The following is a 22,825-nucleotide window of genomic DNA, read 5'->3' on the forward strand; positions in this document are numbered from 1 at the left end:
AAACTCTATGAAGCACCAACAGTGGAAACTTTCTCAGGAACCTTTCATTCAGTGGCTGAGAACATGGCAGATCTGGCTCACTTCTACTCTAAATGTGGCTCCACCAATGTGGACAGCTACATTCCAAATCTGCAGGAAAATAACTTCCTCTCTCTCCTCTGAGGACATTCTCAAGCAGGTTGTCACAGAGGTGGCCAGAGAGCAGAAGGCATTATAATATGTATTAATATGTTGAAATGATACAGATTAACATTATTGTTACTAATTTTAGTTTTCTAAAAGAAGGATTATTTCAATAAGCTAGCTCTGCTCTTTATGCATCTACCTCCCAAGCACTAGGAATGATGCTGTTTTCCACCATGAATGGTCACAGCATTAATGAATTTGTTTGTAGCCTACAGCATGGTATAGTTAGTGATGGGCAGGTGGTTACATTTGGAGTGAGGTTCCAGATGTGGCAAGGATGTCTACATCCAGGTTAAGAGATCTTTGTTGACAATGACTTTGCTGCAGAAGTGCTCCTTGATGATGGTGTGATTACAAGGGTCAGATATGAGGTTTGAGCCTGGTGGTCAGATAGCTAGAATTTCCACAAGCACTATCTCTAGTGTGAAATGATTGTACAACTGCTTACAATGACAGCTTCTAATGAACTTAGTAAACAACTATGAGCTTAACTTGTATTTCTTGTTTAAAAGTCTAGGTAGGCATCACCATGGAGCTTATAATGCAGAATATGAGCTGCTTGTATATCTTGTGAATAGTTACTCTCTACTGGGTCTTTTGCTCTTTGCTCATGTTCAACACACATGCTTTATCTATTGTACCTGTAATTATATCTCAATCCTGGGTAATGTAGTTTCATTTATATCCCTTTTCTGCTCCTATGATAAATCTAAATACTTTTTCTACCTGACTGAAATCCAGGCCTCAAGAAAGGCGATCTTTTTTTATTATTTATTAAAAATTTCCACCTCCTCCCATCCCCCAGCCCCCTCCCACTCACCCTTCCCCCTCCCTCTCAAGTCCTAAAAGAAGTCAGGGTGCCCTGCCCTGTGGGAAGTCCAAGGCCCTCCCCACCTCCATCCAGGTCTAGGAAGGTGTGCATCCAAACAGACTAGGGTCCCAAAAAGCCAGTACATGCAGTAGAATCAAAACCCGGTGTTATTATCATTGGCTTCTCAGTCTGCCCTCATTGTCAGCCACATTCAGAGAGTCCGGTTTGATTACATGCTCGTTCAGTCCTAGTCTAGCTGGCCTTGGTGAGCTCCCATTAGATCAGTCCCCCATCTCCGTGGGTGGACGCACCTCTCGCGGTCCTGACTTCCTTGCTCATGTTCTCCCTCCTTCTGCTCTTCATCTGGGCCTTGGGAGTTCAGTCCAGTGCTCCAATGTGGATCTATCTCTGTCTCCTTCCATCACCAGATGAAGGTTCTGTGGTGATATGCAAGATATTCATCAGTGTGGTTATGGGAGAAGGCCAGTTCAGGCACCCTCTCCTCTGCTGCTCAAGGACCTAGCTGGGGAAATCCCCTTGGACACCTGGGGACCCCTCTTGAGCCACGTCTCTTGCCAACCCTAAAATGGCTCTTTAGTTAAGATATCTTCTTCCCTGCTCCCATATCGACCCTTCCTCCATTTCAACCATCTTATTCCCCCAAGCACTCCCCAATCCTCCCCTTCTCCCTTCTCTCTCCCCATCTCCCCTTCTCCGCAACCCCTCCCCACCCCCGTGTTCCCAACTTTTGCCCAGCGATCTTGTCTACTTCCAATATCCTGGAGGATAAATATATGTTTTTCTTTGGGTTCGGAAAGGTGATCTTTTATTGAAGATTCATTACTTTGGTATCCCCGACCCATGGAGTTCTATAGATTTCATTTTCTTTCTCATCTTCTTTGACAGATTTTCATTAGTCTAGTCTGGTTCAAACTCACTGTGTTGCCCAAGCCAGCCTTGAATTCCTGATCTTCCTGATGTTAGTATTCAAGTATCTGTACTGGCCTGACCTTGGGGTATAAGTCCCCAGCTGTAGCCAATAAACACATTCGCTATGTTCCTATTTAAAAAGGCCCTGCCCAACTCCTATTTCTTTCTCTTTCTCTCTCTGCCTCTGTCTATCCTTCTGCCTCTCTCCCTCTTCTCTCTTCTCTTTTGCTATTGCTGTTACCAGACACTGGCCTCATCTCTTTTTTCATTCACTTTCTCCCAATTAAAACTCTCTCCACCCGAGCTCTGTTGCATGGCATAGTTCTCTCTTGCATGACTTTATTTTTAAAATTACAACACCTGTCTCTGCCTCCCAAATGCTGACAGTACAGCTGTGTACCACTGCATCTGTCTGCATTCATTATTTATTATTTGAATGATCACTTTCCATAGATTCACTATTCACTTTGTCCCGACTATTAGGATTAAACTGGATGCCATGCTCTGCTGATTCCTTGGGAGTGTCAGCTCTGTTGATGCCTCAGTCACCATAGGAATCTGCTTCATTCCTGTTCATAAATATACTGAATACTGTTTTAATTATTAGTTTATATTTGTTCAGGGGCTTGCTCCACAGCACATTCTTCTCTGATTTGTAATCCTCCTAATTCAGCCCTCAAAATGGTGGCTCTAGACAGGCATCACCTTTCTTAATGATTTATTTTTATTCAAAAATTTAAATTACTTTTTACAGTAAGATAGTTATGGTATTAATGTACCATTCCACAGAGACTGCAATTGTGTTGAATACAGAGAAGTCAGACAGTCACTGTTTCAGTTCAAGACTTATTAGCTCTGAGGAAGGGGAGGAAAGAGGAAAACAACCAAAACATCACTCACAAACCTTCATCTGTAATTGTATTCCCAACCTCACCTTTTTTCTTAAAACACAGGTATAGGAGATCTTGCTGTTGCTACCTGTGGGACCAGCTTCCAGACAACCCAGGTCTCAAAAGGAATTCACAGCATCAGTGCATAATAAATGTCTTATCTGAAGGAGTCAGGGGAAAAGATACTCACACACTCTCTTGATGGTTTCCTTTACACCTTTCCTTTATTCTTCTTTTGCATTCTCAATGCTTTATTTTCCTGGTTATTTCCTTCTCTTATTCTTGATATTTTTCTTCTAAATCTATCTTATTTTTTGATGTTTCCCTTCTAGTTCCTTCTAACTCTCCCATTCTTGACATTTTTCTTCTAACTCTCTCATTCCTGATGTTATCCTTCTAACTCATTTTAACTCTTATTCTTGATGTTTCCCGTCGAGCCCATATTAATTCTCACCTGGTGTTTTCATTCTAGCTCATTTTAAGTCTCTTTAACTCTATCTCTATTCTTTCCCTTACAGTTTATATGGCCCAGAAAAATCTTTCAGGCAATATAAAAATTGCTGTGTGGTTACATTCTGCTTCTTAAGTGAATGATTACAGCAAATACAAAATGAACAATAAGAAACAACATGTTTTCCACCTCCCTTACATGATTAAACATTTTACGTATTATAAGTGAAAAACAAAGTATCCCAAGAACATGTTGTAGAGAGATGTATTCCACTCAGACCTGAAATAGCCACACAGAAACTGTGTTAATTAAATCACTGCTTGGCCTATTAGCTCTAACTTATCGGCTAGCTCTTACATATTAATTTAACCCATTTCTATTAATCTGTGTATCACTACATGACTGTGGCTTACCTGGTAAAGTTCTTTCTGGCATCTGTCTCTGGCAGGGATACATGGATTCTTTATGACTCTGTCTCCTTTCTCCCAGCATTCAGTTTAGCTTTCCCCACCTACCTCTATTTTGCTTTGTGCAGGCCCAAGGCAGTTTCTTTATTCATTAACCAATAAAACCAACACATATACAGAAGGACTTCCAACAACTCACATACATTCATACCCAAGAAACTTGTTATAGGTTAACCATGTGGGCAAGCAAGGTATTTTTCTGTCAGGTCTTTCATTGGCAGGCTACAGTTTTGCAGCTACAAAGAAAGAGCCAATAATTTTATTACTTATCTTGAAAGGTAATCTCATAAAGAATCTTAAAGGAATTACAAACATAAACTTTCATATATGAAAAATTGTCAGTAAGCTCTACTTCTAATCATTAGGGTATATATCCACTCATTAATAGTTTCTTATCCAGATATTGAGTGCAGAAATTGGTATAAGGAATTAATAATTATCTTTGGTCCTCAACCTATCCTAGCAAGAAAAGTGCATCAACTAGTAATAATTGGCTTGCTTTGTTCTTGTTCCCTGATATTTATGTGTTCCACATTCAAATATGTTTCTTTCTAAAACTTTAGATTGTCTTGGGTTTTTCACCTTAGAGCTATTTGATGAAAACATCTTAGTCTAACTTTATTTTCAAAGCCTTATTTCAGCTGTGATCCACTGCGTAGTCGTTGAACACTTCTCCCAACATTAAGGTTAATAGAATTTAAGCTAGCTGGGCTAACTAGGACTCATATGTTTTTCTTTTTTATGGTTTATTTTTTTTTATAGTGCTCATTTAAAATGAGTTATTTTTGCATTTATTGGAGATGCATGACAAAAATTACAGAAAGTCTCTGATGAATTACGGACCATGAAATATAAAGAATATGCTTATCTTCTAAGAGGAGGAGCAAGTATCAAGTAAAATCTTCCACAAATGTATGTAAAATATGAACAACATTTGGTGTTTTGATATCACATGGAAAATGCAATTATTACCAATAACTATAATAGTAATAATAAAAACAAGCTAGTATATATCAAATGGCTATTCTAAACTTGGAGTGGTCCTAAGCACCGTACATGGACAGTTTCATTTAAATTAATACTTCTGATACTTATTAATGCATATAAAATGTCTACACAGAGAGATGGAAATATAAATATTCCTTCTTTCATCAGACACCATAATAAAATCTTTTTTTTTGTATTTTTTTTCTCATGGTTTATTTTTTTTATATTTAAAAATTTCCATCTCCTTCCCTCCTCCTCCCCCCTCCCTCCCCTTCTCCTCCCCCTTCCCTCCCCTCCTTCTCCCCCTTCCGTCCCCTCCCCTCCACCCATACCTCCCCTCCCTCCCTCTCAAGGCCAAGGAGCCATCAGGGTTCCCCACTCTATGCTAAGACCAAGGTCCTCCCAACTCCCCCCAGGTCCAGAAAGGTGATCTACCAAGCTGAGAAGGCTCCCACAGAGCACGTCCATGCATGAAGAATCAGAGCCCAGCTCCATTGTCCTTTGCTTCTCAGTCAGCCCCCGCTGTTGGCCACATTCAGAGAGACGGGTTTGGTCGCATGATCCATCAGTCCCATTCCAACTGGAGTTGGTGATCTCCCATTAGTTCTGTCCCACCGTCTCCATGAGTGAACGCACCCCTCTCGTTCCTGACTTTCTCCCTCATGTTCTCGCTCCTTCTGCTCCTCATCAGGACCTTGGGAGCTCAGTCCAGTGCTCCAATGTGGGGCTCAGTCATCTTCCCCATCTGTCGCCAGCTGGAGGTTCCCTCACGGTCCTGACTTTCTTTCTCATGTTCTCTCTCCTTCTGCTCCTCATCAGGACCTTGGGAGTTCAGTCCGGTGCTCCAATGTGGGGCTCTGTCATTTTCTTCATCTATCGTCAGGTGGAGGTTCTATGGTGATATGCAAGAAATTCATCAGTATGGCTATAGGAACTGGCCTTTTCAGGCTCCCTCTCCTCAGCTGCCCAAGGAACTAACTGGGGGCGTCTCCCTGGAAACCCCTCTAGGGCCAAGTCTCTTGACAACCCTCAGGTAGCTCCTTAAATTAAGATATATGCTTCCCTGCTCCCATATCCACCCTTCCTATATCCCAAGCACCCCATTCCTCCGAGCTCCCCCCGTTCTCCCCTTCACACTTTTCTCTTCCCATCTTCCCTTGGCCCAGTCTTGCCCAACCCTCAAGTTCCCAATTTTGCCTGGCGATCGTGTCTACTTCCAATATCCAGGAGGATTACTATATCTTTTTTTGGGAGTTCACCTTCTTATTATCTTCTCAAGGACCCCAAATTTATAGGCTCGATGTTCTTTAATTATGGCTAGTAACCGATTATGAGTGAGTACATCCCATGTTCATCTTTTTGGGTCTGGGTTACCTCACTCAGAATAGTGTTTTCTATTTCCATCCATTTGCCTGCAAAATTCAAGATGTCATTGTTTTTTACCACTGAGTAGTATTCTAGCATGTATATATTCCACAGTTTCTTCATCCATTCTTCCACTGAAGGGCATCTAGGTTGTTTCCAGGATCTGGCTATTACAAATAATGCTGCTATGAACATAGATGAGCATATGCTTTTGTTGTATGATTGGGCATCTCTTGGGTAGATTCCCAATAGTGGAATTGCTGGGTCCTGGGGTAGGTTGATCCGCTTGATAGAGGAGAAAGTGGGAAGTACTCTACAATAAATGGGCACAGGGAACCGTTTCCTACGCATAACCCCAGCTGCACAGACCTTAAGGGCAACATTGAATAAATGGGACCTCCTGAAGTTGAGCAGCTTCTGTAAAGCAAAGGACATTGTCACTAAGACACAAAGGCAGCCTACTGACTGGGAAAAGATCTTCACCAACCCTGCAACTGACAAAGGTCTGATCTCTAAAATATATAAGGAACTCAAGAGACTAGACGGTAAAATGCCAATTAACCCAATTAAAAAATGGGGCGCTGAACTGAACAGAGAATTCTCAACAGAAGAAGTTCGAATGGCCAAAAGACACTTAAGGTCATGCTCAACCTCCCTAGCTATCAGGGAAATGCAAATCAAAACAACTTTGAGATATCATCTTACACCTGTCAGATTGGCTAAAATCCAAAACACCAATAATAACCTTTGCTGGAGAGGTTGTGGGGTAAGGGGTACACTCATCCATTGCTGGTGGGAATGCAAACTTGTGCAACCACTTTGGAAAGCAGTGTGCCGGTTTCTCTGGTTTATTTTTTTATATTTAAAAATTTCCATCTCCTCCCCTTCTCTTCCCCCTTCCCTCCCCTCTCCTCCACCCATACCCTCCTCCCTCCTTCTCCAGGCGAAGGAGCCATCAAGGTTCCCTACTCTATGTTAAGACCAAGGTCCTCCCAACTCCCCCCAGGTCCAGGAAAGTGATCAACCAAGCTGTCAAGGCTCCCACAGAGCCCATCCATGCAGAAGAATCAAAGCCCAGCGCCTTTGTTCTTGGCTTCTAAGTCAGCCTCCACCGTCGGCCACATTCAGAGAGTCCGGTTTGGTCCCATGTTCCATCAGTCCCATTCCAACTGGAGTTGGTGATCTCCTGTTAGTTCTGTCCCACCGTCTCCATGGGTGAACGCACCCCTCACGGTCCTGACTTTCTTTCTCAGGTTCTCTCTCCTTCTGCTCCTCATCAGGGCCTTGGGAGCTCAGTGCGGTGCTCCAATGTGGGGCTCAGTCATTTTCTTCATCCATCGCCAGGTGGCGGTTCTATGGTGATATGCAAGAAATTCATCATTATGGCTATAGGATCTGGCCTTTTCCGGCTCCCTCTCCTCAGCTGCCCAAGGACCTAGCTGGGGACATCTCCCTGGAAACCCGGGAACCCTTCTAGAGTCAAGTCTCTTGACAACCCTCAGATGGCTCCCTTAATTAAGATATATGCTTCCCTGCTCCCATATCCACCCCTCCTGTATCCCAAGCATCCCATTCCTCCGAGCTCCCCCCATTCTCCCCTTCACGCTTTTCTCTCCCCGTCTTCCCTTGGCCCCGTCTCGCCCCACCCTCAAGTTCCCAATTTTTGCCCGGCGTTCGTGTCTACTTCCAATATCCAGGAGGATTACTATTTTTTTTCTTGGGTTCACCTTCTTATTATCTTCTCAAGGATCCCGAATTATAGGCTCGATGTCTTTTAATTATGGTTAGAAACCGAATATGAGTGAGTACATCCCATGTTCATCTTTTTGGGTCTGGGTTACCTCACTCAGAATAGTGTTTTCTATTTCCATCCATTTGCATGCAAAATTCAAAATGTCATTGTTTTTTTTACCGCTGAGTAGTATTCTAACATGTATATATTCCACAGTTTCTTCATCCATTCTTCCACTGAAGGGCATCTAGGTTGTTTCCAGGATCTAGCTATTACAAATAATGCTGCTATGAACATAGTTGAGCAAATGCTTTTGTAGTATGATTGGGCATCTCTTGGGTAGATTCCCAAGAGTGGAATTGCTGGGTCCTGGGGTAGGTTGATCCCGAATTTCCTGAGAAACCACCACACTGCTTTCCAAAGTGGTTGCACAAGTGTGCATTCCCACCAGCAATGGATAAGCGTACCCCTTACCCCACAACCTCTCCAGCAATGGTTATCATTGGTGTTTTGGATTTTAGCCAATCTGACATGTGTAAGATGGTATCTCAAAGTTGTTTTGATTTGTATTTCCCTGATAGCTAAGTAGGTTGAGCATGACCTTAAGTGTCTTTTGGCCATTTGAACTTCTTCTGTTCAAATGAGAATTCTCTGAGGATTCTCTGTTCAGTTCAGCACCCCATTTTTTAATTGGGTTAATTAGCTTTTTAAAAGTCTAGTCTCTTGAGTTCCTTATATATTTTAGAGATCAGACCTTTGTCAGTTGCAGGGTTGGTGAAGGTCTTTTCCCAGTCAGTAGGCTGCCTTGTGTCTTAGTGACAGTGTCCTTTGCTTTACAGAAGCTGCTCAGCTTCAGGAGGTCCCATTTATTCAATGTTGCCCTTAATGTCTGTGCAGCTGGGGTTACGCATAGGAAACAGTCTCCTGTGCCCATTTGTTGTAGAGTACTTTCCACTTTCTCCTCTATCAAGCTCAGTGTGGTCGGATTAATATTGCGGTCTTTAATCCATTTATTTATTTATTTATTTTTTTTTTATATTTTACATCTTTTTTATTTTATTTTATTTATTTTTATTTTTTTTATATTTAAAAATTTCCATCTCCTTCCCTCCTCCTCCCCCCTCCCTCCCCTCCTTCTCCCCCTTCTCTCCCCTCCTTCTCCCCCTTCCCTCCCCTCCCCTCCACCCATACCTCCCCTCCCTCCCTCTCAAGGCCAAGGAGCCATCAGGGTTCCCCACTCTATGCTAAGACCAAGGTCCTCCCACCTCCCCCCACGTCCAGGAAGGTGATCGACCAAGCTGAGAAGGCTCCCACAGAGCCCGTCCATGAAGAACAATCAGAGCCCAGAGCCATTGTCCTTTGCTTCTCAGTCAGCCCCCGCTGTTGGCCACACTCAGAGAGACGGGTTTGGTCGCATGATCCATCAGTCCCATTCCAACTGGAGTTGGTGATCTCCCGTTAGTTCTGTCCCACCGTTTCCATGAGTGAACGCACCCCTCTCGTTCCTGACTTTCTCCCTCATGTTCTCGCTCCTTCTGCTCCTCATCGGGACCTTGGGAGCTCAGTCCAGTGCTCCAATGTGGGGCTCAGTCATCTTCCCCATCTGTCGCCAGCTGGAGGTTCCCTCACGGTCCTGACTTTCTTTCTCATGTTCTCTCTCCTTCTGCTCCTCATCAGGACCTTGGGAGCTCAGTCCGGTGCTCCAAGGTGGGGCTCTGTCATTTTCTTCATCTATCGTCAGGTGGAGATTCTTCTTATTATCTTCTCAAGGATCCCAAACTTATAGGCTCAATGTCCTTTAATCATGGCTAGAAACCGAATATGAGTGAGTACATCCCATGTTCATCTTTATGGGTCTGGGTTACCTCACTCAGAATAGTGTTTTCTATTTCCATCCATTTGCCTGCAAAATTCAAGATGTCATTGTTTTTTACCGCTGAGTAGTATTCTAGCATGTATATATTCCACAGTTTCTTCATCCATTCTTCCACTGAAGGGCATCTAGGTTGTTTCCAGGATCTGGCTATTACAAATAATGCTGCTATGAACATAGATGAGCATATGCTTTTGTTGTATGATTGGGCATCTCTTGGGTAGATTCCCAATAGTGGAATTGCTGGGTCCTGGGGTAGGTTGATCCCGAATTTCCTGAGAAACCGCCACACTGCTTTCCAAAGTGGTTGCACAAGTTTGCATTCCCACCAGCAATGGATGAGTGTGCCCCTTACCCCACAACCTCTCCAGCAAAGGTTATTATTGGTGTTTTGGATTTTAGCCAATCTGACAGGTGTAAGATGATATCTCAAAGTTGTTTTGATTTGCATTTCCCTGATAGCTAGGGAGGTTGAGCATGACCTTAAGTGTCTTTTGGCCATTCGAACTTCTTCTGTTGAGAATTCTCTGTTCAGTTCAGCGCCCCATTTTTTAATTGGGTTAATTGGCATTTTACCGTCTAGTCTCTTGAGTTCCTTATATATTTTAGAGATCAGACCTTTGTCAGTTGCAGGGTTGGTGAAGATCTTTTCCCAGTCAGTAGGCTGCCTTTGTGTCTTAGTGACAATGTCCTTTGCTTTACAGAAGCTGCTCAACTTCAGGAGGTCCCATTTATTCAATGTTGCCCTTAAAGTCTGTGCAGCTGGGGTTATGCATAGGAAACGGTTCCCTGTGCCCATTTGTTGTAGAGTACTTCCCACTTTCTCCTCTATCAAGCTCAATGTGTTCAAATTAATATTGAGGTCTTTAATCCATTTGGACTTGAGTTTTGTGCATGGTGATAGATATGGATCTACTTTCATTCTTCTACAGGTTGACATCCAGTTATGCCAGCACCATTTGTTGAAGATGCCCTCTTTCTTCCATTGTGTACTTTTGGCTCCTTTATCAAAAATCAGGTGTTCATAGGTTTGTGGTTTAAGATCCGGGTCTTCTATACGATTCCATTGGTCAACTTCTCTGTTATTATGCCAATACCAAGCCGTTTTCAATACTGTAGCTTTGTAATAGAGTTTGAAGTCAGGGATGGTAATGCCTCCAGAAGTACCTTTATTGTATAAGATTTTTTTGGCTATCCTGGGTTTCTTGTTTTTCCATATAAAGTTGATTATTGTCCTCTCAATCTCTGTGAAGAATTTTAATGGGACCTTGATTGGGATTGCATTGAATCTATAGATTGCTTTTGGTAGAATTGCCATTTTTACTATGTTGATCCTCCCAATCCACGAGCAGGGGAGATCCTTCCATTTTCTGGTATCCTCTTCAATTTCTTTCTTCAAAGACTTAAAGTTCTTGTCAAATAAATCCTTCACTTCCTTGGTTAGCGATACTCCCAGATATCTTATGCTATTTGTGGCTATTGTGAAAGGTGATACTTCTCTGATTTCCCTCTCTGCTTCCTTATCCTTTGTGTATAGGAGGGCGACTGATTTTTTGGAGTTGATCTTGTATCCTGCCACGTTACTGAAGGAGTTTATCAGCTGTAGGAGTTCTTTGGTGGAGTTTTTGGGGTCGCTTATGTATACTATCATATCATCTGCAAATAATGAAAGTTTAACTTCTTCCTTTCCAAATTGAATCCCCTTGATTCCCTTATGTTGTCTTATTGCTATTGCTAGAACTTCAAGCACTATATTGAAGAGATAAGGAGAGAGTGGACAGCCTTGTCGTGTTCCTGAATTTAGTGGGATAGCCTTGAGTTTCTCTCCGTTTAATTTGATGTTAGCTGTCGGCTTGCTGTAAATAGCTTTTATTATATTTAGGAATGACCCTTGTATCCCTAATCTCTCCAAGACCTTTATCATAAAAGGGTGCTGAATTTTGTCAAATGCTTTTTCAGCATCTAATGAGATGACCATATGGTTTTTTTCCTTCAGTTTGTTTATATGATGGATTACATTAATAGATTTTCGTATGTTGAACCAGCCCTGCATCTCTGGGATGAAGCCTACTTGATCGTAATGGATAATTTTTCTAATGTGTTCTTGGATTCGGTTTGCCAGTATTTTATTGAGAATTTTTGCGTCAATGTTCATGAGTGAGATTGGCCTGTAATTCTCTTTCTTGGTTGAGTCTTTGTGTGGTTTAGGTATCAGGGTAACTGTAGCTTCATAGAAGGAATTTGGCAGTGACTCTTGTGTTTCTATATTATGAAATACCTTAAGGAGTATAGGTATTAGGTCTTCTTGGAAGTTCTGGTAGAATTCCGCATTGAAACCATCTGGTCCTGGGCTCTTTTTGGTAGGGAGGTTTCTGATAACAGTTTCTAATTCTTCGCGACTAACAGGACGATTTAGAGCATTTACCTGGTCCTGGTTTAACTTTGGTATATGGTATTTATCTAAAAAACTGTCCATTTCTTTTACATTTTCCAATTTTGTGGCATACAGGCTTTTGTAGTAAGATCTAATGATTTTCTGAATTTCCTCTGTGTCTGTGGTTATGTCCCCCTTTTCATTTCTGATCTTGTTAATTTGCGTGTTCTCCCTCTGCCGTTTGATTAGTTTGGCTAAGGGTTTGTCAATCTTGTTGATTTTCTCCAAGAACCAGCTTCTTGTTTCATTGATTCTTTGGATTGTTTTCTGTGTTTCTATTTTGTTGATTTCTGCCCTCAGTTTGATTATTTCCAGTCTTCTACTTCTCCTAGGTGAGTCTGCTTCTTTTTTTTCCAGAGCTTTCAGGTGTGCTGTTAAGTCACCAATGAGTGCTTTCTCCGTTTTCTTTAAGTGGGCACTTAGTGCTATGAACTTTCCTCTTAGCACTGCTTTCATTGTGTCCCATAGGTTTGAGTATGTTGTGTCTTTGTTTTCATTAAATTCAAGAAAGACTTTAATTTCTTTCTTTATTTCTTCCTTGACCCAGGTGTGGGTCAGTAGTTGACTGTTCAGTTTCCATGAGTTTGTGGGCCTTCTGGGGGTAGCATTGTTGTTGAATTCTAATTTTAATCCATGGTGATCCGATAAGGCACAGGTGGTTACTAATATTTTTTTGTAACTGTGGAAGTTTGCTTTGTTACCAAGTATATGGTCAATTTTCGAAAAGGTTCCATGAGCCGCAGAGAAGAAGGTATATTCTTTCCTATTTGGGTGGAATGTTCTATAGATGTCTGTTAAGTCCATTTGGCTCATTACCTCCATTAAGTCTTTCAATTCTCTGTTAGGTTTCTGTCTGATTGACCTGTCCATTGGTGAGAGAGGAGTGTTGAAGTCTCCAACTATTAGTGTGTGTGGTTTGATGGCTGCCTTGAGTTCTAGAAGTGTTTCTTTTACATAAGTGGGAGCTTTTATATTAGGGGCATAGATATTCAGGATTGAGACTTCATTCTGAAGGATTTTTCCTGTTATGAGTATAAAGTGTCCCTTTCCATCTCTTCTGATTGATTTTAGTTTGAAGTCAACTTTGTTGGAAATTAGTATGGCCACACCCGCTTGTTTCTTAGGGCCATTTGCTTGATAAACCTTTTCCCAACCCTTTACTCTGAGTAGGTGCCTGTCTTTGTGGTTGAGGTGTGTTTCTTGTAAACAGCAAAATGTTGGATTCTGTTTTCGTATCCAGTCTCTTAGCCTGTGCCTTTTTATAGGTGAACTGAGTCCATTGATATTAAGTGATATTAATGACCAGTGGTTGTTAACTTCAGTCATTTTTAGTAGTAGAGTTTGTGTGTTTCCCTTCTTCTAGTTGTGCTGGTGAAGGGTCGCTAGATGCTTGAGTTATTGTCGGCGTTGTTGGACTCCTTGGTTTGTGATTTTCCTTCTATTACTTTCTGCAAGGCTGGATTTGTGGGTGCGTATTGTTTAAATCTGTTTTTGTCCTGGAATATCTTGTTTTCTCCATCAATGGTGAATGCAAGCTTTGCTGGGTATAATAGTCTATGCTTGCATCCATGTTCCCTAAGTGTCTGTAGCACATCTATCCAAGCTCTTCTGGCTTTCATGGTTTCCATTGAGAAATCAGGTGTAATTCTGATAGGTTTCCCTTTATATGTTACTTGACCTTTTTCCTTTGCAGCTCTTAATATCTGTTCTTTATTCTGTATGTTTTGTGTTTTGATTATTATATGGCGTGGGGATGCTTTCTTTTGATCCAGTCTATTTGGTGTTCTGTAGGCTTCTTGTACCTTCATAGGAACATCCTTCTTTAGGTTGGGGAAGTTTTCTTCTATAATTTTGTTGAATATGTTTTCTGGGCCTTTGAGTTGTAATTCTTCTCCTTCTTCTACCCCAATTATTCTTAGATTTGGTCTTTTCATGGTGTCCCAGATTTCCTGAATGTTTTGTGTTAAGAATTTGTTAGATTTGTTTAGTTCTTTAATCTGTGAGTTTATTTCCTCTATAGTATCTTCAGAGTCCGAGATTCTTTCTTCCATCTCTTGTATTCGGTTGGAAATACTTGTCTCTGAAGTTTCTGTTCGTTTACTCAGAGTTTCCATTTACAGTCGTCCCTCAGATTGTGTTTTCTTCAATACCTCCATTTCATTTATCAGGTCTTGTACTGTTTCCCTTACCTGTTTGATTGCTTTTTCTTGTTTTTCTTGTTTTTCTTGGGTATCTTTGAGAGATTTATTTATTTCGTCTACCTTTTTGTTTGTCATCTCCATTTCTTTATGGCAGTTTTTTACCTCCTGTTTAAGGTCCTCTATTATTTTCATAAAGTACTGTTTAATGTCGGTTTCTTCTATATCTTCTGGGGTAGGGTGTTCAATTCTTGTTGTTTCGGGATGTCTGGCTTGTGGTGATGTCATGTTGCCTTTCATGTTGTTGGAGGAGCTCCTGCATTGGCGCCTGCCCATCTCTTGCCCAAAGAACGATGGATCCTCCTTGCTCCGGGCAGTCAAATGAAGGAGGGGACCTCCCTCCGGCCTGGGTGCACTCAATTCCAGGTCCCCAGAGCCCAAACAGGCTGAGCTGTGGGATTTTGTGGCCCCAAAGACGGGAGGATGAGGCAGGGGGAGGGGGGGAGGATTCTGGGTGCAAGCTGGGAAGGGACAGGAAGAGAGAGGCAGTATCCAGGGAGAATAACCCCTGCAGGAAGAGCAGGAAGTGTGCTGGTGGCAGGGGGAGTTGGAGAGAGTCGGTGGTCCCTCTCCGGGCAGCTGCCGCGGTTCGGGCACTCACTCCTCACTCACCCCAGAGAACGATGGATCCTCCTGCAGACTGTCAGGTCCCCTTGCAGGCCAAGCAGCTCTCAGACAAAGGCCTACCTTGCTCCGGGCAGTCAAATGAAGGAAGGGACCTCCCACCGGCCTGGGTGCACTCAATTCCAGGTCCCCAGAGCCCAAACAGGCTGAGCTGTGGGATTTTGTCTCTTTAATCCATTTAGACTTGAGTTTTTGTGCATGGTGATAGATATGGATCTACTTTCATTCTTCTACAGGTTGACATCCAGTTATGCCAGCACCATTTGTTGAAGATGCCCTCTTTCTTCCATTATGTACTTTTGGCTCCTTTATCAAAAATCAGGTGCTCATAGGTTTGTGGTTTAAGATCCGGGTCTTCTATTTAATTCCATTGGTCGACTTCTCTGTTTTTATGCTAATACCAAGCTGTTTTCATTACTGTAGCTTTGTAATAGAGTTTGAAGTCAGGGATGGTAATGCCTCCAGAAGTACCTTTATTGTATAAGATTGTTTTGGCTATCCTGGGTTTCTTGTTTTTCCATATAAAGTTGATTATTGTCCTCTCAATATCTGTGAAGAATTTTGATGGGACCTTGATGGGGATTGCATTGAATCTATAGATTGCTTTTGGTAGAATTGCCATTTTTACTATGTTGATCCTCCCAATCCACGAGCAAGGGAGATCCTTCCATTTTCTGGTTTCCTCTTCAATTTCTTTCTTCAAAGACTTAAAGTTCTTGTCAAATAAATCCTTCACTTCCTTGGTTAGAGTTACTCCCAGATATCTTATGCTATTTGTGGCTATTGTGAAGGGGGATACTTCTCTGATTTCTTTCTCTGCTTTCTTATCCTTTGTGTATAGGAGGGTGACTGATTTTTTGGAGTTGATCTTGTAGCCTGCCACGTTACTGAAGGAGTTTATCAGCTGTAGGAGTTCTTTGGTGGATTTTTTGGGGTCGCTTATATACACTATCATATCATCTGAAAATAACAAAAGTTTAACTTCTTCCTTTCCAAATCGAATCCCCTTGATTCCCTTATGTTGTATTATTGCTATTGCTAGAACTTCAAGCACTATATTGAAGAGATAAGGAGGGAGTGGACAGCCTTGTCGTGTTCCTGAATTTAGTGGGATGGCCTTGAGTTTCTCTCTGTTTAATTTGATGTTAGCTGTCGGCTTGCTGTAAATAGCCTTTATTATATTTAGGAATGACCCTTGTATTCCTAATCTCTCCAAGACCTTTATCATAAAGGGATGTTGAATTTTGTCAAATGCTTTTTCAGCATCTAATGAGATGACCATATGGTTTTTTTCCTTCAGTTTATTTATATAATGGATTACATTGATAGATTTTTGTATGTTGAACCAGCCCTGCATCTCTGCGAAGAAGCCTACTTGATCATAGTAGATAATTTTTCTAATGTGTTCTTGAATTCGGTTTGCCAGTATTTTATTGAGAATTTTTGCGTCAATGTTCATGAGTGAGATTGGCCTGTAATTCTCTTTCTTGGTTGAGTCTTTGTGTGGTTTAGCTATCAGGGTAACTGTAGTTTCATAGAAGGAATTTGGCAGTGACTCTTGTGTATCTATATTATGAAATATCTTAAGGAGTATAGGTATTAGGTCTTCTTGGAAGTTCTCGTAGAATTCTACATTGAAACCATCTGGTCCTGGGCTCTTTTTGGTAGGGAGGTTTCTGATAACAGTTTCTAATTCTTCGCGACTAACAGGACTATTTAGAGCATTTACCTGGTCCTGGTTTCACTTTGGTATATGGTATTTATCTAAAAACGTGTCCATTTCTTTTACATTTTCCAATTTTGTGGCATACAGGCTTTTGTAGTAAGATCTAATGATTTTCTGAATTTCCTCTGTGTCTGTGGTTATGTCCCCCTTTTCATTTCTGATCTTATTAATTTGCGTGTTCTCCCTCTGCCATTTGATTAGTTTGGCTAAGGGTTTGTCAATCTTGTTGATTTTCTCCAAGAACCAGCTTCTTGTTTCATTGATTCTTTGGATTGTTTTCTGTGTTTCTATTTTGTTGATTTCTGCCCTCAGTTTGATTATTTCCAGTCTTCTACTTCTCCTAGGTGAGTCTGTTTCTTTTATTCCAGAGCTTTCAGGTGTGCTGTTAAGTCACCAATGAGTGCTTTCTCCGTTTTCTTTAAGTGGGCACTTAGTGCTATGAACTTTCCTCTTAGCACTGCTTTCATTGTGTCACATAGGTTTGAGTATGTTGTGTCTTTGTTTTCATTAAATTAAAGGAAGACTTTAATTTCTTTCTTTATTTCTTCCTTGACCCAGGTGTCAGTAGTTGACTGTTCAGTTTCCATGAGTTTGTGGGCTTTCTGGGGGTAGCACTGTTGTTGAATTCTAATTTTAATCCATGATGATCCGATAAGACACAGGTGGTTACTAATAATTTTTTGTAACTGTGGAAGTTTGCTTTGTTACCAAGTATATTGTCAATTTTCGAAAAGGTTCCATGAGCCGCAGAGAAGAAGGTATATTCTTTCCTGTTTGGGTGGAATGTTCTATAGATGTCTGTTAAGTCCATTTGGTTCATTACCTCCATTAAGTCTTTCAATTCGCTGTTAGGTTTCTGTCTGATTGACCTGTCCATTGGTGAGAGAGGAGTGTTGAAGTCTCCAACTATTAGTGTGTGTGGTTTGATGGCTGCCTTGAGTTCTAGAACTGTTTCTTTTACATAAGTGGGAGTTTTTTATATTAGGGGCATAGATATTCAGGATTGAGACTTCATTTTGAAGGATTTTTCCTCTTATGAGTATAAAGTGTCCCTTTCCATCTCTTCTGATTGATTTTAGTTTGAAGTCCACTTTGTTAGAAATTAGTATGGCCACACCGGCTTGTTCTTAGGTCCATTTGCTTGATAAACCTTTTCCCAACCCTTTACTCTGAGTAGATGTCTGTCTTTGTGGTTGAGGTGTGTTTCTTGTAAACACCAGAATGTTGGATCCTGTTTTCGTATCCAATCTCAGCCTGTGCCTTTTTATAGGTGAATTGTGTCCGTTGATATTAAGTGATATTAATTACCAGTAGTTGTTAACTCCGGTCATTTTTTTTGTACTAGAGTTTGTGTGTTTCCCTTCTTCTAGTTGTGCTGGTGAAGGGTCGCTAGATGCCTGAGTTATTGTGGGCATTGGTTTGTGATTTTCCTTCTATTACTTTCTGCAAGTCTGGATTTGTGGCTACGTATTGTTTAAATTTGTTTTTGTTCTGGAATATCTTGTTTTCTCCATCGATGGTGAATGCTAGCTTTGCTGGGTATAGTAGTCTAGGCTTGCATCCATGCTCCCTTAGTGTCTGTAGCACATCTATCTAATCTCTTCTGGCTTTCATGGTTTACATTGAGAAATCAGGTGTAATTCTGATAGGTTTCCCTTTATATGGTACTTGACCTTTTTCCTTTGCAGCTCTTAATATCTGTTCTTTATTCTGTATGTTTTGTGTTTTGATTATTATATGGCGTGGGAGTGCTTTCTTTTGATCCAGTCTATTTGGTGTTCTGTAGGCTTCTTGTACCTTCATAGGAACATCCTTCTTTAGGTTGTGGAAGTTTTGTTCTATAATTTTGTTTAATATGTTTTCTGGGCCTTTGAGTTGTAATTCTTCTCCTTCTTCTACCCCAATTATTCTTAGGTTTGGTCTTTTCATGGTATCCCAGATTTCCTGGATGTTTTGTGTTAAGAATTTTTTAGATTTGGTTTGTTCTTTATTCTGTGAATTTATTTCCTCTATAGTATCTTCAGAGTCCGAGATTCTTTCTTCCATCTCTTGTATTAGGTTGGAAATACTTGTCTCTGAAGTTTCTGTTCTTTTACTCAGAGTTTCCATTTACAGTCTTCCCTCAGATTGTGTTTTCTTCATTACCTCCATTTCATTTATCAGGTCTTGTACTCTTTCCCTTACCTGTTTGATTGCTTTTTCTTGTTTTTCTTGGGTATCTTTGAGAGATTTATTTATTTCGTCTACCTTTTTGTTTGTCATCTCCATTTCTTTACAGCAGTTTTTTACCTCCTGTTTAAACTCCTCTATTATTTTCATAAAGTACTGTTTAAGGTCGGTTTCTTCTATATCTTCTGGAGTAGGGTGTTCAATTCTTGCTGTTTCAGGATGTCTGGATTCTGGTGATGTCATGTTGCCTTTCATGTTGTTGGAGGAGTTCTTGCATTGGCGCCTGCCCATCTCTTCCTTCAAATGGAGTCGGGAGGTGCTTGGTGTCTTAGACCAATCTTTGCTGTGACTGAATCTGGTTGGATCTCCTCAGTTCCAGAGCAGGAGCTATTCCTTGCGGCACAGTCTGAAGAAGCCTGCACTCCCTTGCAGGAATCCTCCGACCTGCCTGGAGGCCAGAGTCTGACCCCTTTGGGTGGATGGCCTTAATAAGGGAGCAGGACACCTGAATACACTAGGGAAGGCTTGGGAGCGGCAGCGACATGAGAAACAAAGACAAGCGTGCAGCAGGAGCTGGGGGAGTGGGTCTGTGCTCTCTTCCAGGGCAGGTTGCCCCAGGGTCGCACTCACTCACCAGTCAAGATGGAACTCCTGAGAGTTGACACATCTTTTACTCATATGTTTTTCTTAATCACTAACCTAAGCCACAGTATATAGAGTTCCTCAATAGAATACTCATGTATTCTGGCGGTGTAGCAGTTTCTTGTATTTATTATTGTTCATCAAAACTCTCTTTAAACTAACATTATTATTATCATCAATTCAACAGTACAATTTAGGGAGGAATCATTCCCATGACAATCCAGAGATAAAATTGCCTAATAGAGTGGAATGTTTCCATGAGATAAACACCACATTACAAGCAGTGGGGGTCTTCCCACATTCATTCACACCATGCCAGATACCAGAGAAAGATATCAGCAGCAAATATAAAAAGGTACACCAGAAGCAAAAGACATTCTGTGGCTTTGGGGTCTTGCCTAGCTGAGATTGACCCATCAGGGAGTTGCCTGCTGGTGGGCTGACACCTTGACCTTCAATTGCCATTTGATGATTTGATGATCCTCTGATATGGCCACTGATACCTTGCCCTGTGTGCCACACATTTATTTCTTCTTTTTTATCTATGTTTATTGCAAAAAAAGTATCATAGGGAAACATTGTTTAAAAATATCTCCAAGATCATGATCTTTCCCTGATGCATGAACTGGCTTTTTGGAGCCCATTCACTATGGTGGGATATCTTGCTTAGGCTTGATGCAGGGATGGAGGGATTTGGTCCTACCTCAACTTGTGCCAGGCTTTGATGACTCCCTATGGAAGGCCTTACTCTTTCTGGAAAAGTGGATGGAGGTAGGGTGAGAGGAGGTGGGGGAAGCAGGAATGGGAGGGGGAACTATTGTTGGTATATAAAGTGAAAAAGAAATAAAAAATAAAATAAAATTATCCCCTAGTGTTAACTGTATTTTACTTGTGAATGAAACAGCAGTATGGAATTGATGAAGATTTGAGTTGTGATCAAGAGACTATTTAAATGTTTTATTTTTTCTATTTATTTATTTTTATGTTAATGTATGCACATGTATGTCTAAATGTCACACAGAATAGGTGTAATTAGAATGCAGTTGAAGGAGTCACTTCTTTCTTTCTCCTGTGTGGCATCTGAGGTTTTAACTCAGGTTGCCAGATTTGGTGACAGTGACCTCAATGCACTGAGTCATGTCACTGGCCCAAGACTATTTTTTATGACTTTAGAGAACATGAAAAACCCTTAGTGATACTCTTATTTTTCATTCCATATTCTGTATATTTTGGTTAATATACTTTGTTTTAATAATCTTGGTCTGCAAAACTGTAAGCTTCAGTTTTAAATAACTGCCCATTATATTTTTTGTTTTATAGTGATTTGACAGTAATGGAATTAAGATCTGCCACAGGAGACTGTGCATTTCTCAGTTTGGCAGGTATACAGGAATATGATTGTGATAAACGCCTTTTCTGTATATGTGAAAAACAAGTGGTAAAGTTTCCTGATTCAGTGTGCAGTCCAGATGAAAGGTAAAAATGAAATGTTGCTGTCTGTGTTTATTTCCTCTGATGATTTCAGACTAGTTAGCACTTGAATGTTCTTTCATAGGTCTCAATTGGCTGTGTAAATAGTGAGGAGCTGGAAATGGAAGATGTTCTTCTGAAATTTGACTTAACAAAGCAGAAGCCATCTTCCTTTCTGGTAAAAAGAACAGCTTGTGTCAGGAGAATGGATGCTCTTTGCTCCCAGGCCCTGAGGAATCATTCTGTTTGTTTACTGAATGACACATGGAACCAAATATAAAACCCTGATAAATGGCACACATATATTATTATCTCTATGTTAAATCATTTCAATATCCAAGGCTTTGACATCACAATTAAGAAATAAGATGCAGTTGTGTGCTTCTCTTTGTTTGCTGGTTAGTTGGTTACTGTTTGATTTTTTTTTTTTGCAGGTAAAAGAACTTATCTTTAAAAAGCATTTATTTTCTGTAAAATATAATTTCAGACTTTCTTGATGAATAGTTTCAAACTAGTTTAATGAACCCATATAACTTTCCATAGTCCAAATGTTCTCTCTCTGATCTACTGGATGATAAGTTGAAACCCTATAATTATGATAATATTCATTGAGGCCTCCTGGATGTTATGTCTTAGACTTATACTCTTACAGGTACAAGAGTTTGAAGAGTAAGATACATAGTGAACTTTTTGGCTATTGTGGGCTATAGAGTGAGGTTCTGTCTCATGAAGGTTAATAATTATGATGGTGATAATAATACTAAGCTATCCTTAAATATTTTCTAATGACAAATAAATTTTTTAAAACATCATTCTGAAGCAATAAAATGTAGTATTGATAAAGTTATATGTCCTAATCTATAATCTATGTTCATATTTGTCAGTCTTCAGGATTATGTCACTGTTGATATTTTTTCATGGTCAGGACCATGCAGTGCATTCACTTGTAATGTCATTTAGTTCTGAAGTGATTATTAACTCATGAACTTTTTGTTTGATATTACAAACATAAAATACTGGTATTGCAGTGTGTGTGTGTGTGTAATATAATGTCCCCACTGTAAGTCATAAGGAATATGAACTTTAGCAAATATGTAACCTCTCTTAGCACCACTGTGAAAAACAGTTTAATGTCCACTTGACACAAACTCAAGTCATCTGAGAATTAGGAACCTCAATTGACAAAGTGCTTGCATAAGTTCTGTCTATAGCAATCTACAGAACATTAGTTATTGATGTGTGAGAGCTCAGCCCATTGTGGATATGACTACCTGTGGGTATATGATCCTGTGTTCTCTAAGAAAGCAGTCTGAACCAGCCATGAGGAGCTCTCAGAAAGATGCACTGCTCAATGGCCTCTGCATCAGCTCTGACTTGTAGGCTTCTGCCAGGTTTTAGTGCCTGTCCTGACTTCCTTCAGTGATGGATTTTGATGTAGAAATGTAAGCAAAAATAATCCTCTTTCTCCTTGAGTTGTCTTGGTCATATTGTTTTATCACAGCAATAGAAACCCTAAGAGAACCATCAAACCATAACAGTGCTAGTTTGTATCTCCCAAAGTTCTTTTCTGCTTCTTGCCACCCCCAACTTGTCAACAAATAAGCAAAAATATGCTCTTTTGTACTGTCAATTAGTGTGGACATAGTCCTGAGTGTCATATACTATGTAAGATTTGTATTTGGCTCAATTGATTGTTGTCATTATTATTATATATAATATATATCAATCATCATCATCTTAGCTAACTGATGTCATTTTCACAGATCAGTGGTTCAAGTTTTTTTTGTTATAAAGCACCTTTATTGTAGTGACGAGCTGTGGCCTGCTTTTCATCCCACCCGGCTCCCAGCCACTGGCTAGTTTATGCCCC

The 22,825-nt window shown here is 40.6% G+C and overlaps 1 protein-coding gene across 1 annotated transcript in view; it reads left to right on the forward strand.

The window, feature by feature from the left end:
• The window catches only part of LOC119807097 (killer cell lectin-like receptor 2), a 37,338-nt gene extending 15,003 nt beyond the window's left edge, over nucleotides 1–22,335 (forward strand). The window contains exons 6-7 of the mRNA XM_038319245.1: nucleotides 20,806–20,961; nucleotides 22,257–22,335. Coding sequence (XP_038175173.1) covers nucleotides 20,806–20,961; nucleotides 22,257–22,335 — 235 coding nt within the window. The remainder of the gene's footprint in view (nucleotides 1–20,805; nucleotides 20,962–22,256) is intronic.
• Nucleotides 22,336–22,825: the final 490 nt, after the last annotated feature.

Source organism: Arvicola amphibius, chromosome 2 (assembly GCF_903992535.2).
Source record: "Arvicola amphibius chromosome 2, mArvAmp1.2, whole genome shotgun sequence".
NCBI classification, from domain to species: domain Eukaryota; kingdom Metazoa; phylum Chordata; class Mammalia; order Rodentia; family Cricetidae; genus Arvicola; species Arvicola amphibius.